Raw genomic sequence first — 17,836 nt, forward strand, 5'->3', positions numbered from 1 at the left:
GTTCCTTGTCCTCCTAAATTTATACACCACTGCCTTAAGAATCAGATACAAGTTCCCCCACAAGAACTGCTTTTCTTCAGATATTGTCAATTGGTTTATCTGAAGCACAATATAAAATATAAACCTTTACTTGTAATCGAAGAATTAAGAACTCAGGGCCTATGAGCAGGGGCAACTGACACAGATAGGGGGGTACATATATTGTACTTCAAGAATATCTGCTAAAAATTAAGGAACTAAGTAGAAGTGTACAATATACCTAAAAATGGAAATTTTAAGTGCTCATAAAATATAACAAATACCATGCATGCATGACATGATTACAATGAAGGTACTTGGAAGGATACAATCACACAAGATCACAAACAGAGGAACACAGCTTCCTGAGATTAAGGAAGAAATGTGGGAAAAAATCACTAGCATGGATCAAACACAGACTTACATGAGTTCATCGTTTAAAGATTTCTAGGAAAAAAAAGATTTCTAGGAAAATCTCACCCTTCTATCGTATTTCAGAACAAGAGAATTGACGCTTAGAAACTTTTTTGGCAGATATTCCTGTAGAAGCTTTTATTTATAGCATTTTTCAGCTCCTTATTCCTGAGGCTGAAGATAATTGGACTAAGGAAGGGGGTGAAGACCGTATAGGTGGTGGACATGAGCGTATCAGTGTAGAGTGAGTGGAGTCCCCTGGACTTGAGGTAAATAAGGGAGGCAAAGCCATAGTGCACAATCACCACAGTGAGATGGGATGCACATGTGGAGAATGTCTTGTGCCGGCCCTCAGTAGAGGGGATTCTCAAGATGGCAGCCACAATAAATATATAAGAGAGGACAATGAAGACCAGGCATCCTATGAGGGGTGTGACACACACGAGGATCACTGCAATAGTAACAAAGGCTGTCCCTTCCCCACAGGCCAACTTTAAGAGGGAAAACACATGACAGAGAAAGTGATGGATCACATTAGAGTCACAGAAGGTAAGTTGGAAAATTACTATTGTCAATGTCATCCCAATGAGTGAGCCTCCAGCCCAAGACCAGGCCACAAGACGAGCACAGCCTTGGATGCTCATGAGCACATGGTAATGCAGGGGGCGGCAGATGGCTACATAGCGGTCATAACCCATGACCACGAGCAGGAAGGAGTGAGTGTAGCCAAATGTGAAGGAGAAAAACAATTGGTTAGCACAAGCTATAAATGTGATGGATCGATGGGTGGACAGCAAGTCAGACAGCATGCGTGGCGTGATGACGACAGTGAAGAGAATTTCTGAGATGGAGAGGGCACACAGGAAGAGGTACATGGGTGTGTGGAGTCTGTGTTCTGTCCAGATAGCAGCCATGATGAACAGGTTCCCCAGGAGTGTGAACAAATACATCAGCAAGTACAGCAGGAAGAGAGCAGGGAGCATCTGGTGTGGGAAGGCTGAGAAGCCAAAGAGGATAAATTCTGAGATGGTGCTGTAGTTCTGACCAGGCATGGTTTCTGAGGCTGATGAGATCAGAAATACATCAATGAAAACACAGCTCCAGAACAGAGCAGCAGCAATCTTAAAGGCTTTGTGTTTGACAAACTCAGTGGACATTTCTCATTTTCCCTAAGATTGTGACCCCAGTGAGTTTACAAATGAGTCCTAGTAATTTTTGAAAAACCAGTCACTTAGTATTATTCTAAAGTATAGAAAAGATAATGCTTCCTAGATGATTTCATCATGTTAATTCAATCTCCTAAATCCATGTAAGAATGCTTATGGGCTGTCAGTTGTTGTGGTGCATTCCTTGAATCCCAACACTTGGGAGACAGAGGCAAGTGCACCTCTGAATTAGAGGACAGCTCATTCTATAAAGTGAGTTCCAGAACAGCCAGGGCTACATAGGGGAACCCTGTCTCAAAAAACCAAACCAAACCAACCAAACCGACCAACCTACCAACAAACAAAAAAGTATGTTTATGGGTTGGAGCTGGAGAGATGGGCTGGAGAGAGAGATCACATACTGCTTTTGCAGAGAACCAGAGTTGAATTCTCAGCACCTACATTGGGCAGTCACAACTGCACGGAACTCCAGGGGTCTGACAATTTCTCTGGCTATGGTGGGTCCCTGCACGCACGCACGCGCGCGCGCACACACACACACAGGCACAGGCACATGCTCACACACACGCGTGCACACACACACACACACACACACACACACTTAAAATAATGAAGTAACTCTAAATAAGAATGGGTATGGAAAAATAAAAGTATATGCTCTAGTTAATAAACAGGGCATACTTAAGGTTTTTGTGGTCAAGTGGTATTGGTTTGACTCTTAAATGACAAGGATGATTCAGTGTCAGGAACCCTGTCTTGGGGTTCATCACTTCAATCAATTAAATAGAAACACAATATCATTATTTTAATCCTGATGCAAACACATTTTAAAAAAATGTAGCAGGGTATTCTTCTCTTGAAGTTCCTGCTACTCTCAGGAATTCTTTCTCACATTTGTTCATAAATCTACATTCACTTTGCTTTAAGATACAAAATAAAACAAAAGTTAATTTTGTATCGTGACTCCAAAACACAAAATCTCCATTGAGCACACACAACATAAAATTGACTTATATGAGAGTGTATGAAGAAATGAATTATTTTAGGGTTGAGATACTCACTGTCATGGCTATCCTTTTCCATGTAAATAAGTAAGCTAGATGTGGATTATGAGGGAAGAGACAAATTTAGGAATGGTAAGATAATCAATATAACCAGTTAGTACAATCAAAGGCAACAGGTGCTACAAAAGAGATTGATCGGAAAGAAACAGCACTCCTTACATCAAGAATCTCCCTTCAACTATATCATTTAGATAAAAGTAAACAATGTCCCTTAGCAAAATAATTGTGTGTGTGTGTGTGTGTGTGTGTGTGTGTGTGTGTGTGTGTGTGTGTGCATGTACGTATAATTGGATCTCTGTGAGTTTAAGACCAGCCTTGTTTACAGAGTGAGTTCCAGGACAGCCAGGGCTACACAGAGAAATCCTGTGTCAAACAAACAAACAAACAAATAAATAAACAAACAAACCCACAAAAGAACACCAGTTCTCAGATTTTGCTTTTTGTTTTAACATTCAATAAAAATTGAAGATCCTAAGAGCCTTCTCAGTTGGTTTAACAACAGCTCTTTTTTTAAAAAAAAATCATATTAGGGGCTGGAGAGATGGCTCAGTGGTTAAGAGCACTGACTGCTCTTCCAGAGGTCCTGAGTTCAATTCCCAGCAACCACATGGTGGCTCACAACCATCTGTAATGAGATCTGATGCCCTCTTCTGGTGTGTTTGATGACAGCTACAGTGTACTCATAAAAAATAAAAATAATATCTTTTAAAGAAGATATTAGAAGTTTAAATGGAGAATGTTTTAAATTATTTAATATTTTCATAATTATATAATATGTCTGGGTTAAATGTCACACATACATATACTTCTGTTTTTTATTCTGTCTGTAGAAATATATTAATTAATTGAAAAATGACCTCCTATGTGTCATTCGAAAGAACCCATGAAGACAATGATATGGTTTAAAGATATCCAGTAGATGTTCATGATATTTTAAAACATTGTCTATACAATATACATTGGTTTACCAAAATACTGTAATACTTACAAAGAAGAAAATGTTGTGTTAATAAAAGTATAAAAGGTAATTTAAATATCCAAAGTTTACAGTTATAAGTGAATGATCTTATTTGATATCAGCTCTGCAAATCACCTCCACAGTGAAATTTTATTTGAAATCTCAGTGATTCAGATATAAAATATGATCTTTAAAAAATCTTACCAAATTGCTCCAGGAAAAAAAAGACTGATACTAAACAAATTATCTGAAACAGAAACAGAGCCAGTTTCAGGGACAATTATATAGTCAAAATAATTTATTTTCTTGTATTGAAAATATATTTTCTTATACAATATATTTTACATAATAAGTTTTAAAATATAATATTTGTATTCTTTGACAATTTTATGCATACATGCACACATGTAATCATAATATATTTTGATAATGTCCTACTCCCATCTCTTCCCCTAACTCACTGTAGAATCACTCCCCACCTCTCTTCCTCGCAACTTCATGATGTCCTTATGTTTTCAACATAATCTACCGATTTCAGATTGTGTTCCCATATACTGATCACTAAGTGATGTTGATCATGGATAGACCTGACACCCTTAAAGAAAACTGAGTCTCCCTTTCCAGCAGCCATCAGCTCTCACGTGCTCTTCAACGAGGGATAGGAGTTCCTGAGTCCTTTCCCACACTGTGCCATCATCAATTTTTAAAGTGCAATGTTGAAACACCATGAAGGCGATTTAAACTCGTTAGAAGATTTAAAAATATTAAATTATTCAAAACTAAACATAAGATTTTAAAACAAAACTTGGCATTCCATATGAAGAGAAAGATGTAGATTGTTTAGTCATTTGTATTAGGAAAATGCCTTCAATGAAGCTGTGCGAATCTCATTTGCGTCCAATCCCATGATAAATTGGAATCCAGAGAGATTAAAGGTATGAAAAGTAACTATTAAGGTATTAAGTACAAAGTTTAGGAGAATGAGTTTGCTGTCTTAGGCTGTGAAAGACTAAAATATGTGAAATTCCAACATCAGACAATCATCACATTATAGGGCTCTGGTTGACAAGATAGCTCAGGTATGTCAGCAAATAGATGGAAAATAGTGGAAAAATTAATGGAAATTAATTACATTGTCTAAAATTGACAAGATAAACATATATGGAAAAAATTAAAAAAATTTTTGATGCAAAACTGAGCAGGAATATAAATAGAATGGGCTTAAATGGCACCAGAAGAAAGGGAATATTGGTAGGAATTAAGAACAAAAGCAAATGAAGTCAGGCACTGAATTAACTGTCTGGAGCAAAATTCCATAAAGCAGAAAGTGTCCCATGTTGGCTGGGCTTAGAGGTATGGAAAATCCTCAGAAATGCTGCTGGGAGTGTAAAAAGAGGAAATTTATATTTATATTAAGCATATGATTGCTGAAAGGTAAAGGCACTTACAGCCAAGCCTAATAACTGGAGTTTGATCTCTGAGAACCACTGGTAGAGTGAGAGTCCTTTGACCTCCAGATACACCTCCATGGCATGCCTTGTGGTCCCCAACCCTAGCACGTGTGTGTGTGTGTGTGCGCGCGCGCACACACACACACACACACACACACACACACATGCATATGCACACACACACGAGAAATCAGTGGAAAGCAAAATAAAATTTAAAAATTTACACAGGGTCATGATATGATACGTCATCCAGTAAACATCTCCCAGGTGTCTGTAATAGTTTTCAAACCGGCCTGTGGGTGAGCGTACAGCAGCATGTTTTCTGTGGTATTCATTTCAGTAAGGGGGCTTGCTTTAGTGCCTGCTTGTTCATAAGTGTAGAGAAGGCGGGCAAGATGGAAAGGAAGTAGACAGGGAATCACTGCTAGGACTTAGAAATACACACAACAGTGTAATGAAGGAATAAAGCAAAACCATGGTAAACTCTGGAACATCACTGTGTTTGGGGATGCTGGAATCATGAGTTTGGAACTATTCTGTGTGGCCCAATGCTGTAGCAAGGCACAACTGTGGCAGCCAGATACATGCAGCAGGATTTCTCAACATCACTGGGAGTATTTGAGGCTGGTACTTTCTTATGTGGAAGATGTCTTGTGCATTGTATGAGGTATGACAACATTCTTGACTTCCACCCACAATATGCCAGTAAATCTCTATCTTCCTTTCTGTCTCTGTCTCTCTTTCCAGACATATTCACTAGAGCAGTATCACCACTTACTGAAGGCCTTTAGCCTTGAAGTGAGCACCCAAGAGATTGGATGATAAGGCACTCTGGGCAAACACTCCAGGCAGCCTTGGAGCAGTAAGACTCCCTTCTGTCTAGTCCTACACACCAATACCAGGCTAGGCCAGTCTACAGAAATTAATACTGTTGAGCCTTTTTATCCGGTCACCTGGATCCTTGTTACCTGGGCGAGTGCTCTGTGAGGTTTGACAGCAAAGGAGCTTCTCTTGCCTGGAATGGTAATGTGAACTCCACAGGAAGATTTAGTGGCAAGCACATAGAGTATTTTGAAGTGATTCTCTGTCCCTTCTCCATGTTATGCTTTCCTACAAGCCATTCCCACAGGACTCATCAGAATCCAGCCAAAACACTTTCATTCAGCATCTGGGAATATAAAAGGACCTCAACAGGCCTTCAGGGACCAGAAGTCTTGACTCCTTCCAACACATAACAAAAATTCCCTGCCACCTCTCTCTCCTCAGAGAATGTTCAGCATCTGCCAAGAATGAAGCATGCCTAATCTTTAGAGAGATAATCTTTTGAGACAGATGACTTCAGTTCTTTCTGGTCAAGATAGTGTCACAGGGAAGACAGGAGCTGGGGGACAAGGGCAGTGGGGAGGGGGGTGACGAGAGTGGAAAGCTACAACTGTATTCTGTGGTAAAGGCAGTTTAAAGGCTTCCAAATATCAAGGCAGTTTGAAGCACTGTGTAGAAGCATGCCTTTTCCTGGACATTATATCCCTTCAGCATTTTTTGGTCACACCAAACAGCCCAATCTCTCATTGGTCACTTTCACTCCATTTTTCTAGTGATGAAAGTCAATCTAACACAAGTGATGAGCCTTAAGGATATAATAAAAAAAACTAAAATAAATGGAAGACTGTCCACATTGGTTGACTATCTTCTACACTCCAGAGCAAATGTTTGAAACACCTTGTATACTATATTTCAATAAATTTTAATTTATAAATTTAGCACAGTAAGAGTAACAATATTTAATTTTTTAAGACCACAAGGATTTACCAATATATTAAACAGTCCTGTGAACGTGATCTTAGTCACAATATATCATATCACCCATCTTCTTAATTAATGATTATGATTTATTTATTGTTTATTTTTTGCATTTTAAGAATTTAAATATAATTACATGATCCCCCTATTCCCTCCTACAAATACTATCATATCTCCATCTTGGTTCCTCTCAAATTTATGTCCTGTAATTATTGTTGCAAATATAATGCATAAATATATAAATAAAACTTCCTGAGTTCATTAGTGCTGCTTGTATGTATGTGATTTCAAGAATAACCACTTGGTATTCTCTCGCACAAGTGTTAGGTTGCCTGTTGTCCTTTGTCTAGGAGCGGATCCTTGAGATTTCCCCTTTCCATGTTAGCTTTCCTGTGGGCACTGACATTGTTCAAGTCTTATTTAGGTAGCCATATTGTTGACGTATCATAGGCATAGCTTCTTTGTCTTCTGTAGTTGATACAAACTTACAGCAAACTTCCTGAATTTCTGTTATAGTCTTTCCACCTCTCTTCAGGAGTTCTTCTCCAGCCTTAGGTATATAGGGTGTTTACTTATATGTGTTTTATAATTCTAAGTAAATAGACAATGATTTCCTATAGCCCTTTCAATCATCCATAGCATTATTTATCTTTCCTTCTCTTCTTTTGTATTGACCTCACTCCCTCTCCTCAGTAAACGTCCCCCATTTTCCCACTTCCCACTTCACTTCACTTGTATCCTGCTCTTCCTACTTGAAGCACTCATCTCCATCCCCTTGGTCAGTTTTTATAGTCTTGGTTTCTGTGGTTACTTCAGGTTATATACTCACATGAGAAGATTTGACATAGGAACCACAGCTGAGAGAGAAAATGCTACATTTGTCTTTCTGGATCTGCTTTATCTCTGCAATGTAATATTTTCTGGAGCTATTCATTTAACTGCAAAGTTCATTGTTTTATTTTTCTTTACAGTTGAATAATAGCCCATTATTTTCTCTACCACATTTTTTATTGCCTGTTTATTAGCTGAAAGTCATTTAGGTTGTGTCAATTTCCAAGGCGCTGTGAGTATAGCAGCAGTAAACACAGCTGAGCACGTAGCTATGGAATAGCATGTCAAGTCATTTGGGCATATGCTGAGGAGTAGTATGGTTGGGTCAAATGGTAGATTCATTCTTAACTTTTTGAGCATTCTGCACACTTGTATCTGTGGTGTCTGCACCGGTTTGCAATCCCACCAACAGTTAATGCAACTTTTCCTTCTCCCAGTCCTCTCCAGCATTTGTTGTCAGTTGTTTTGCTGACCTTAGCCATTCTTCCTGGAGTAAGATAAAATCTCCACTTTAAAAGAATTACAATCCTTAATTGTCAAGGATGATGGGTTTATTTACATGTTTCATCTTTATTTCTCATTTTAAGAACTGCCTGTTCAAATCTCCAAAGACCATTTTTAAAATGCGTCCTTTGTTTTTCTTGACCCGTTTCCTAAACCCTCATGTATTGTGGATATTAATCCTCTGTCAAATATGTAGCTGGCAAAGAGTCTCTACCATTATGTGGCATTTCTCTTCACTTGATTGTTTCCTTATGTGTACAGAAGTGTTTTAGTTTTATGAGTTCCTACTTGTCGATTGTTGGTTTTAATCCCTAGTGAAATGGAGTCCTGTTTAGAAAACACTTTCCTACACCTCTATCCAGTAGAGTACTGCTTATATTTTCTTCTACCACTTTTAACATTTCAGGTTTCAGATTGAGGTCATTTATTCATTTGGAGGTAATTTTCCTGCAGTGTGATAGACACAGGTCTAATTTCATTCTTCTACATGTAAACATCCAATTTTCCCAGTACCATTTCTTGAAGATGCTATGTTTCCACCAGTGTATGCTTTTGTTTTTGTGTTTCATTGTCAACCTACGATGGTGTGTGTCTTCTGTTTTCCTTCATTGGTGTACATTTCCCTTTTTTCGTGCCAGTCATTAATGTGTTTTTTCAGTGCTATAGTTCTGTAGTTCATCTTGAAATCTGGAATGCTTCACTTCCACCCCTCAGGATAGTTTTGTTTATTTGGGGGTTGTTTGTGACTAGTTCCATATACATTTTAAGATTTTTTTCTATTTCTGTAAAAGTATTATGGGTATTTTGATTGGGATTGCATTGAATCTGTGAATAGTGTTTGGAAGAATGATCATTTTCACAATATTAGTAGTGATAATCCATGAGAGCAGATCTTTCTACTTCCTAGTGTCTTTCTCAATTTTTTTCTTGAGATATTAAAATTTTTATTGTAGAGGTGGACGTTCATGTCCCTCATTAGGTTTAGTCCTAGGCCTTTTTAAGGTGATTATGAATGAGAGTGCATTTGCGATCTCCTTTTCAGCATGCTCATTGTATATATATGGCTTTTTGTAAGTTGGTGTCTGGTACATTAATGAAATTTGTTTATCAGTTCTAGAAGCTTTCTCATGAATTTTTCAGGATCTTTTATAGCACCATCTGCACGTAGGGATAGGAATAGTTTGCTTCTTTTCCCTTTTGTTTCCCTTTAATTTCCCATTCTTGCCTTATTGCTCCAGGAAGTGCTATAAACACTGCACAGGAAGTGCTGTGAGCACTGTACTGGAAAAGAGGCAGTACAGCGAGCAACCCTGCCATGTTCCTGATTCTAATGGAACTGTTTCTGTGGTTTCCTTATTTTGGATGATGTTGGCTGTGCAATTGTTGTATACAGATCTCAGTGTGTTGAGATTTTTTTCAATGTCTTTTCCAGCTAGAATTTTTTTTTATCATGAAGGCATCTACATCCATTAAGGTGATCATGACATTTTTTTTACTTTAAGTTCATTTATAGGATTTATTTCATTTATTAACTTGTATATATTGACTCATCCTTGCATCTTGGGCATAAACTCCGCTTCATCATGGTGGATAATCTTTTGACATATGCATACACTGAGTCTGTAAATAACTTGTTGGAGATATTTTACTGTGTGTTCAGTGAGGGTATTGGCCTGAAATTTAATCTTTTTTTGTCTTCATCGTGTTTTTATATTAGACTAGTTTGAATGTTTCTTTTGTTTCTATATTTTAAAAACATAATTGACCAAGCCAGCTCTGTCAGTCAACAGAGTCTCTGGGGAGGAAGTAAGGATTGAAAAGAATTAGACAACACTATCACACAACCCCAGCCAGTCTGAAGCTGAAGCAGGTTTGTTTTTTGTTTTGTTTTGTTTTTTTCTAGTCTGCTTTTATATCATTCAAGTTACAAAGAATGTGGTTAGTCTTAAGGCATAAATAAACAAAGTAATCAAGAAACAAGGCATAAATAGAGTAGTTAAGGAACAGAGAAAGCACAAAGGTGCCATAATTACTGTATTCTGGGTTTTAACAAGACCCATCAAGATACAAAGAACACATTCCACAGCTGTATTCATCTCAAGTCTACTTCCTTCTCCCAGCCCAATGTCAAATTCCTGCCAAATTCCTAGAAGCAGTCTCCAAAGCTTTCCACACATAATTTAAGAAGTATTGATTGTATATTTTTTTGAAAGTGTGGTTAGAGTCTTCTGTGAATCTGTCTGGACATGGGTTTTTGTTTTGAGTTGAAAGGCTGCTAAAGGAACAGAGCAACCAAGATGACTTCTAGTGACCACTATAGTGAGTGCCTCAGTCAGCCTACATCAGACAAATTTCTTCTTGCAATAGACAGGAATTTACACAAACACCCACAACTAGGCAATATGCAGAGAGTGATAGACTTTGCAACATTCAGTGTTCAGTTAGATGTTTTCATCAAACCACTCCTTTCAAGGCTCAGATGTCCATGCAGAAGATGAGTCAGGAAGAGTATAAGAGACAGAAGATCATTCCAAGGAAACAGTGTCTTCCAGACACAACAAATCTAATGTTCATACAGCACAGATTATGGTACCACACACAAGACTTGCACTGTTCAAAGCAGATTGGGTCCTAGCACTAAGAAGAAGTAAACACAGGGTCCTACCTCAACCAAGAAGCTTCCTGTAACTGATACCCACTGGCAAAGAGGAATCAGTTTTCTCCAGGAGTCTCACTGGGTATTTCAATCACATTTAAGGGCAGGTCCTATAATTCTCAGTAGCAGATACCCAATGCAAAATTAAGTTAATGATATTTTCATGTGCACTTTGTTTTAGTTTGGCTTATTTGGCATTTTGGGGGGTCTTATTATTCTTTTGTTTCTTTTGATTTTCATTTGTTTTGTGTGTGGTTTTTTTTGAGAGAGAGATAGAGAGATAAATAGATAGCGAGAGATAGATAGATAGATAGATAGCAAGAGAGAGAGAGAGAAAGAGAGAGAGACAGAGAGAAAGAGAGAGAGAGAGACAGAGACAGAGAGAGACAGAGAGAGACAGAGAGAGAGACAGAGAGAGAGAGAGAATGTAAGGCTCAAAGTGAGTCCTAAGTGCTGGGGGACCCCCCAAGTGAGACAAGAGAACAGAGTTTGAGGCAAATGCAAGAGGTTTATTTTTCCAGCACATCAGGGTTTCCCCTCATTGACCTTTGAACCTATTGACTAGCAAGCACATGACATGCATTCAAACTCTATCTGGGACCAGAGGGACAGGTGACTCTCAGTCAGTACATTCTGTGGTTTTTCAAAAATGTTCCTGCTCCTCCTGAGAACTGTAAGTGAAGAATGGAACTCGGCCTAGCCTAGACCTGAGTCGGGAAGCTGGTACTTGGCCTAGTCTTGATCTAAGGTGGAGGGTGTAAGGCTGGCAAAAGCTCCTAGGGTCCTTCAAGAACATAAAGTTGAATTAGGAGGGAGGATCTGGAAAGAATTGAAGAGTGGGGAAATGATCAAAACTTATTGTATGAAAAATATTTTTAATAAAAAATAAACAAACGTGAAAACAAAAATCAGTGCAATGAGATATGTTAGCCCCACAACTGATCTTCTGTAGACAGAGAAATTGTGATGGTTATACTTAGGCACACAGAATCAGCATGTGAAAAAATCAATTAGAGAGACAAAAAGCCCTCTTAAAAATGTTTATGTACTTGCTCTCACTTATGGAAAGAATTTAATCAACAGCATGGTTGAAACTTTGTAATCTTGAGATATATGTGCCATCATAGTCTCCATTTTGTATAAAATCATATATTTATAAAATGGGTTGTATAAGAGAAACATCTTAATCTTTCAAAGTAAGAAAACAATTTCTACCTCGTAAATGTATTTGCTTCCTTTTATGATTATAACATGTTTTATGATTATACTATTCTATAATTCTATGATTTTATTATTCTATACAGCTTGAAAGATTTTGCTAGGATATATAAGTTGTGAGAGAAAAAAATAAATCTTGTTAGAGCATGCTTGTTGAAGTTTTGCTCTGTCCACCAAACATGTGTATGTAAAGTGGTTGGAGTTTTGTGTATATGTTTGTCCATTCATCCATCTATCCATCCATTCATCCATCTATCCATCCATCCACCCACCCATCCATGCAACTATCCGTCTGTCCATCTATTCATCTGTTTGTATATATATGAAGTTGTTGGAGCTATGTTCCATCTATCAAATATGTCTGTCTGTCTCTCTGTCTATAAAGTTGTTTGAACTTGCCCCATTGGAGCTTGTTCCATCCACCAAGAGTGTGTAATTGTGTGTCTGCTTTATATCATCACTGACCCCACATCCACTCCTTGGATCAGTGAACATGTTGTCAGAGCTGGTCTTCAACACTTATGAAACAAAATATTTAATTGGGGCTCACTTATAGTTTTCAAGCTTTATTTCATTGTCATCATGGTGCGAGGCATGGTGGCATACAGGCAGATGTGGTGCTGGAGAAGTACCTGAGACTTCCTCATCTCAATCCACAGGAAGCAGGACAAGCCAGACACTGGGCTGGCTTGGGCTTTTGAAACCTCAAAGCCCATTCCCAGTGACACACTTCTTCCAACAAGGCCATATCTCCTAATCTTTTTCAAGAAGTGTCACTCCCTGAATCCTAAGCATTAAAGTATATGAGGCTATAGGGCTGTTCTTATTCAAACTACCACAACTCCCAAGGCAAAAAGAGTTCAATATTAAAAATTTCATCTAATAGTCAAGTTTGCATTTTTCTGGGCATGATTTCTCTCTGTCAAGGTGTCCTGACTAATGATGTTTCATGGTTGAGTATTTTAATCTTCCACTATCCTTGACCTGTTAACTCAGCGCCGTACCAAAGTGTTAGCAAAAGCGCAGTGATGTCACATTCAATCAATCCGCCTCATTTCTGTGTTTTGTTTAGCAAGCTGTCATCCCTTGATTCCCAGCCTAGATCTCGATAATGTATTTTCATTTTCAATGTTTGTGTTCAGAATTAAGTGCAAGCTATATGCCATTTCACAACCTTAATACACAGATTCCCTGTAGCTATGTGGATGCTTGCATGGAACAAAATACACTTTTTTTTAATGAAAAGACATGATTTTTTTCTTAGTTTAACCAAGGAAATTGAAGCAGATCGTGTGCTACTATCTCTTAATCTTGCATATTTGAAAGTGGCCAAGTAACACCTTTCCCTGGACACCCTGCAGCTAATATGTTCGGGCCATAATAATCCACGAAACAATCATGTTGGAAGTATATGTACAAAACAATTTAAAATGGTGAAATTTTCTGGGAATCAAAATATGAAGCCGAGACGATATCTAAATCCTAATTCTGACATTCCTGCTCCAAAATCAGAGGAAGGTGACACAGGCAACACTTGTTACGTTAGAACTTGGTGAGGGATTCTGAAGTCACTGCTCTCAATGGCATCATCTTTTTCTCACAGAAGCAAAACCTAACTTGGAGAATTCTACGAAGTGCTTTGCCAGCCTTCTAGGGCTAACATGGAATGTATTCATGTTGAGGAGTAACAGACTCAGCAGAGAAAGGGAGATGAAATGTGAATATCAAATATGGAAATTAAATTAAAAAGAAATTCTCTGTGTCTATTTGAGAGGTAAAACGGAGTCAACCAAAATCAACCAGAAGATTAAAATTAAAGAAGAAATCTGGGAGAGAAAGAAAGGAAATACCTAGTAGAAAACAAAGGAAACGAATATGGTTGAATCCATGCTCACCCTAGGACATGTAAATCCTGAATGCTGAAAAGGCATAAATATAAAAAGTCTCTTACCTGTGCTGAAGTTTTACATTACAGGGTGGCATTCTCAGATTCATTGGTTTACTCTCCTGGGGAGAAAGTATGACTAGAGAGAAACCTAGGAATCCCTGCCTTCCCATCGCAGTGTGAATGGTATTCTCTCAAGCTAAGCAGAAAAGAGGTGCAGACAAGGGTTGAAGTATGCAGAAACCAGGAGGTAAGAATCCCAGAGAACAGCATATTAACAAGCATCTGCCATGCTGTAAGTCTGAGGGAGCTGGAATCCACAGTGTTACATGCCTGTTGGTATATAAACAACTCATGGGTTTGTGTGCGTGCATGTCTGTGTTGTTAATGAATGAGGTTAATTTTTATTATTATTACTTTTATTCTTTTACAGTCCTGTCATTACCTCTCCATGGGTCCGCCCTCCCACAGTTTCTCAACCCATTCCACCAACCCCCTGTCGCCAAGAGGATGTTCCCTCCACTTGTCATCCCCCACCCCAGTGCTAGGCCTCCCAACTCCCTGGGGCCTCAAGTGGAGGAGTGTCCCTGCCAGCGGGTACCCAGTTATTCAGGGTCCCGAAGAGGCTTTCTACCCGTGGGCCAAAATGGGGGTGAAGAGAAGAAGGAGACCAAGCAAAAGTTCTGTTGTCAAGGTCTCATTTATTGAGAGAAATGTACAGCATTTAAAGCTCTGAGGCAGGAATAGAAGCGGGAACTGAAGCTTAGGGTGGGGGAGTTTGGGAAGTGCCCAAGGATATAAGGTGAATCACTACACTGCAGGATATCCTCCTATGACAAAGAGGCAACAGCCTTCCGGGGACATGTTCTTTGAAAAGGTCGAACCCTTCTCAGGAATCTGCTCAGGGACATCCGGTGTTTTGCTCAGGCTGAAACATCCTGTCATTGCTCCCAGGGTCTTCCTGGGAGAGGCTTTAGTTCAACAATCTCATGTCTGTATGGCAGTCATTTCAAGGTTGAACCTCTGTGGCCATGCAGCCCAGAGTCACGTAGCCACCTTGAGCTAAACAGTCACAAAATGGCCAGGCCCAAATCCACTATGGCTCACTACAGAGGAGAGCTTTCTAATGAGTCCCTACACTTCCTTGGAGAATTCTGGAGAATTTTCTTACTTTGGGCTTTGTAGGGTAAAAAGTCTGAGCTCTTCAGGTTTGAAAACACACCAGACCCCAACAATCCTGAGTTTGAAAAGCAATCATTCCCTGAGCCCAAAATACCACCAATACTTGAACTCCAAACTCCACCCCCTGCTGCCCCCACCCTAAATCACCAAGTTGCTTCCAAGGTCAGGGCTTTAAGTCCTACCAGTCTTTACCCTGGAAATCTCCACCCTGGAAAACTCCTCAAGCAACCCTGTCTCTTGTTCAGATTCATGCTGCTTCTCACAACCCTGAACGTGGGCAGCAGCCACCCTTTTGTGTCTATCCCCGTAAGTCCCAGTAAGGTTTGTTGTGCAGTGTGACTTTGTGCTCTTCCTTGACTCCTGACTATCAGGATAACTTTCTCTTCAGAGCTTCAACACTCCCAATTGGGGAACCTTTTCCCTCAGAGCTATAACATTTACAAGCTCACAAAATAAATCCCACAGAGTATATTTGCATATTTTCTTCTCCAGACAGTCACAGTGATTTCATTCAAGAAAGTAAGATCCCATGGGTAGACTTCTCTTGGGTGAATTTGGCCACAGGTGTTTACCAAGAAATAGGTCATGTCGGAGTCATTGAGGATAAAGCAACATGTTATAGGAGAGGATGCAAAAAAGACAGAATGAGTGAAAGATTACAAATCCTTTCCCACATCTCTGTGATACCCATTTGCTTTCACTTAATTTTTAACTTTGAAGTGCACATCTGAGGATAAATAGCCAATGGTGTTTCTATTATACAAACTGTTTTCATGTACTGCTATTGTAGGAGATATGCCTTCAATAACAATGTGTTCTAGAATGTTACTAGCTTCTACACACTGATGACTATATCCATATTTACAATCTCTCTCAGTCACTTGAGTTCTGTCAAAAATGAGAAAAGTATTACTGCTTTTTTATGATTAGTCAAGAGAATTGTTGGCGATCAGTGTCTTGACTCATGAAATGTTATAATATTTCAGAAGCAGTGCCAGGAGGCTGCCATGTTTGAAGTCAGCTTGACTACTTAGAAAGACACACTCCCAAAGAAAAATAGGGTGTTGACCTTTGTTCTTCAAGAATTTGCAAACCTAAAAGGAGTGACTATTCATCAGAAGGTCTGAAGGGCACAATAGAATCACATAAGGTTGTGCAACACTCCTAATTTTAGGCTTTTTGACAAGTATTTGTGCTATAGTGAACACAATTGAATCAGACGTTGTAGAACTTGGAAGAGTTGAATATCCTTAATTTGTTGAGGATTCATTTCAACATAAATATAAAAGTAGTATTTCCTTGTTATCCAACTTACATTAAAAACCAAAAGATGACTTGATAAAATGATCAGAATATGTGTATGTGTATGTGTATGAAAACATTTTTCAATAAAAATGTTTTTATTAATAATTAAATTATTAATTAAAATTGTTTAAAACAATAAAAATGTTTTAATAATTTTTGCACGGAGGAAAGTTTTTGCATAATGAGTCACTGTAAAAGGTCTTACAGCAATAAATGTTTCACCACATTTTAACAATATTAGGACATTCCAACACTGAGATCCTTCAATTTGGAATGGCCAGGCTTAGCATCTTCATTTCTCATCTTCCTGAATACTGTTATTATAGGCATGAAAATCAGACCTATTACTAATCATTTGTTCTGATAAGATGTGTCAGAAAGTTTATATTATTAGTCTTAATAAATCTTTAAAATGTTAGTTTTCCTTTTCATTATCATGTATAAACCCTGTAGAACAATGCATTCCACTGTGAGGGTTTCATACATGCACATTACAGACCTTGATACTCAGTATTTTTATTCCTTCTGTAAGTAGTGCGTTAGGAACTACTTAGGTGCCAAACACTTTTAATTTGTTCCATTAAGCATCCACAACAGGTGTTAAACATTGCATTTATAATTTCTTCTTTTCATTGGTTTTTCTGGATATAGTAATTTATCAAACTTTTCTTTCAGGATTTGATAATTTATACTTTCATTGGCGTAGACTGTAGATAGTATATTTTAGGATTGTTGCATTTTTTTGTGTGTGTTTGAGTGTGTGTGTGTGTGTGTGTGTGTGAGAGAGAGAGAGAGAGAGAGAGAGCGTGTGTGTGTGTGTGTGTGTGTGTGTGTGTGTGTGTGTGTGTGTGCAATCGTGCATGTGTGTCACTTTGAGTGTTTGGATATCAGAACAACTTTCAGGACCCAGTTCTCTCCTCTGTTTCTGGTGAGCTGTGTACTCCAGGCTAGATATGGTGCTGCATAACTATAGTCCAATCCCTTGGGATTTGAAACAAGACAATCTTCACAAGTAGGAAGACAGTTTGATTCACATACTAAGTTCCCGTCCAGGTAGGGTATACACACAGTAGGATCTTGTCACACACACATACACACACACACGCACACACACACACGCACACACACAGAGAGAAAAAATTAAAAATTCCTCAAAATCTAATTAGCCAAATTATTAATCCATATTTTTAAACCTATTCATGGCTTTCCTTGTGACATATTGTCACATATATATGTGATATATATTATGGATTGATCATATCTGACCTCCCAATGACTGCTTTATTATTTCCTCTCTTTCTTGTAGCCTCTGAAATCCTCATGTTCTTCTTTAATAGTCCCTCTACTACTTTTGTTTTGTCTTTTTTTTTTGTTTTTGTTTCCA

At 38.4% G+C, this 17,836-nt stretch overlaps 1 protein-coding gene across 1 annotated transcript; it reads right to left on the reverse strand.

Annotated features, from left to right (window-relative positions):
- Positions 1-533: 533 nt before the first annotated feature.
- On the reverse strand, positions 534-1,484 carry Or10h28 (olfactory receptor family 10 subfamily H member 28). The gene is given in 1 exon segment (NM_001447220.1): positions 534-1,484. A coding segment is annotated over 1 exon segment (951 nt).
- Positions 1,485-17,836: the final 16,352 nt, after the last annotated feature.

The sequence above is a fragment of the Rattus norvegicus genome, chromosome 7 (genome assembly GCF_021556685.1).
Source record: "Rattus norvegicus strain SHRSP/BbbUtx chromosome 7, alternate assembly SHRSP_T2T, whole genome shotgun sequence".
Taxonomy (NCBI): domain Eukaryota; kingdom Metazoa; phylum Chordata; class Mammalia; order Rodentia; family Muridae; genus Rattus; species Rattus norvegicus.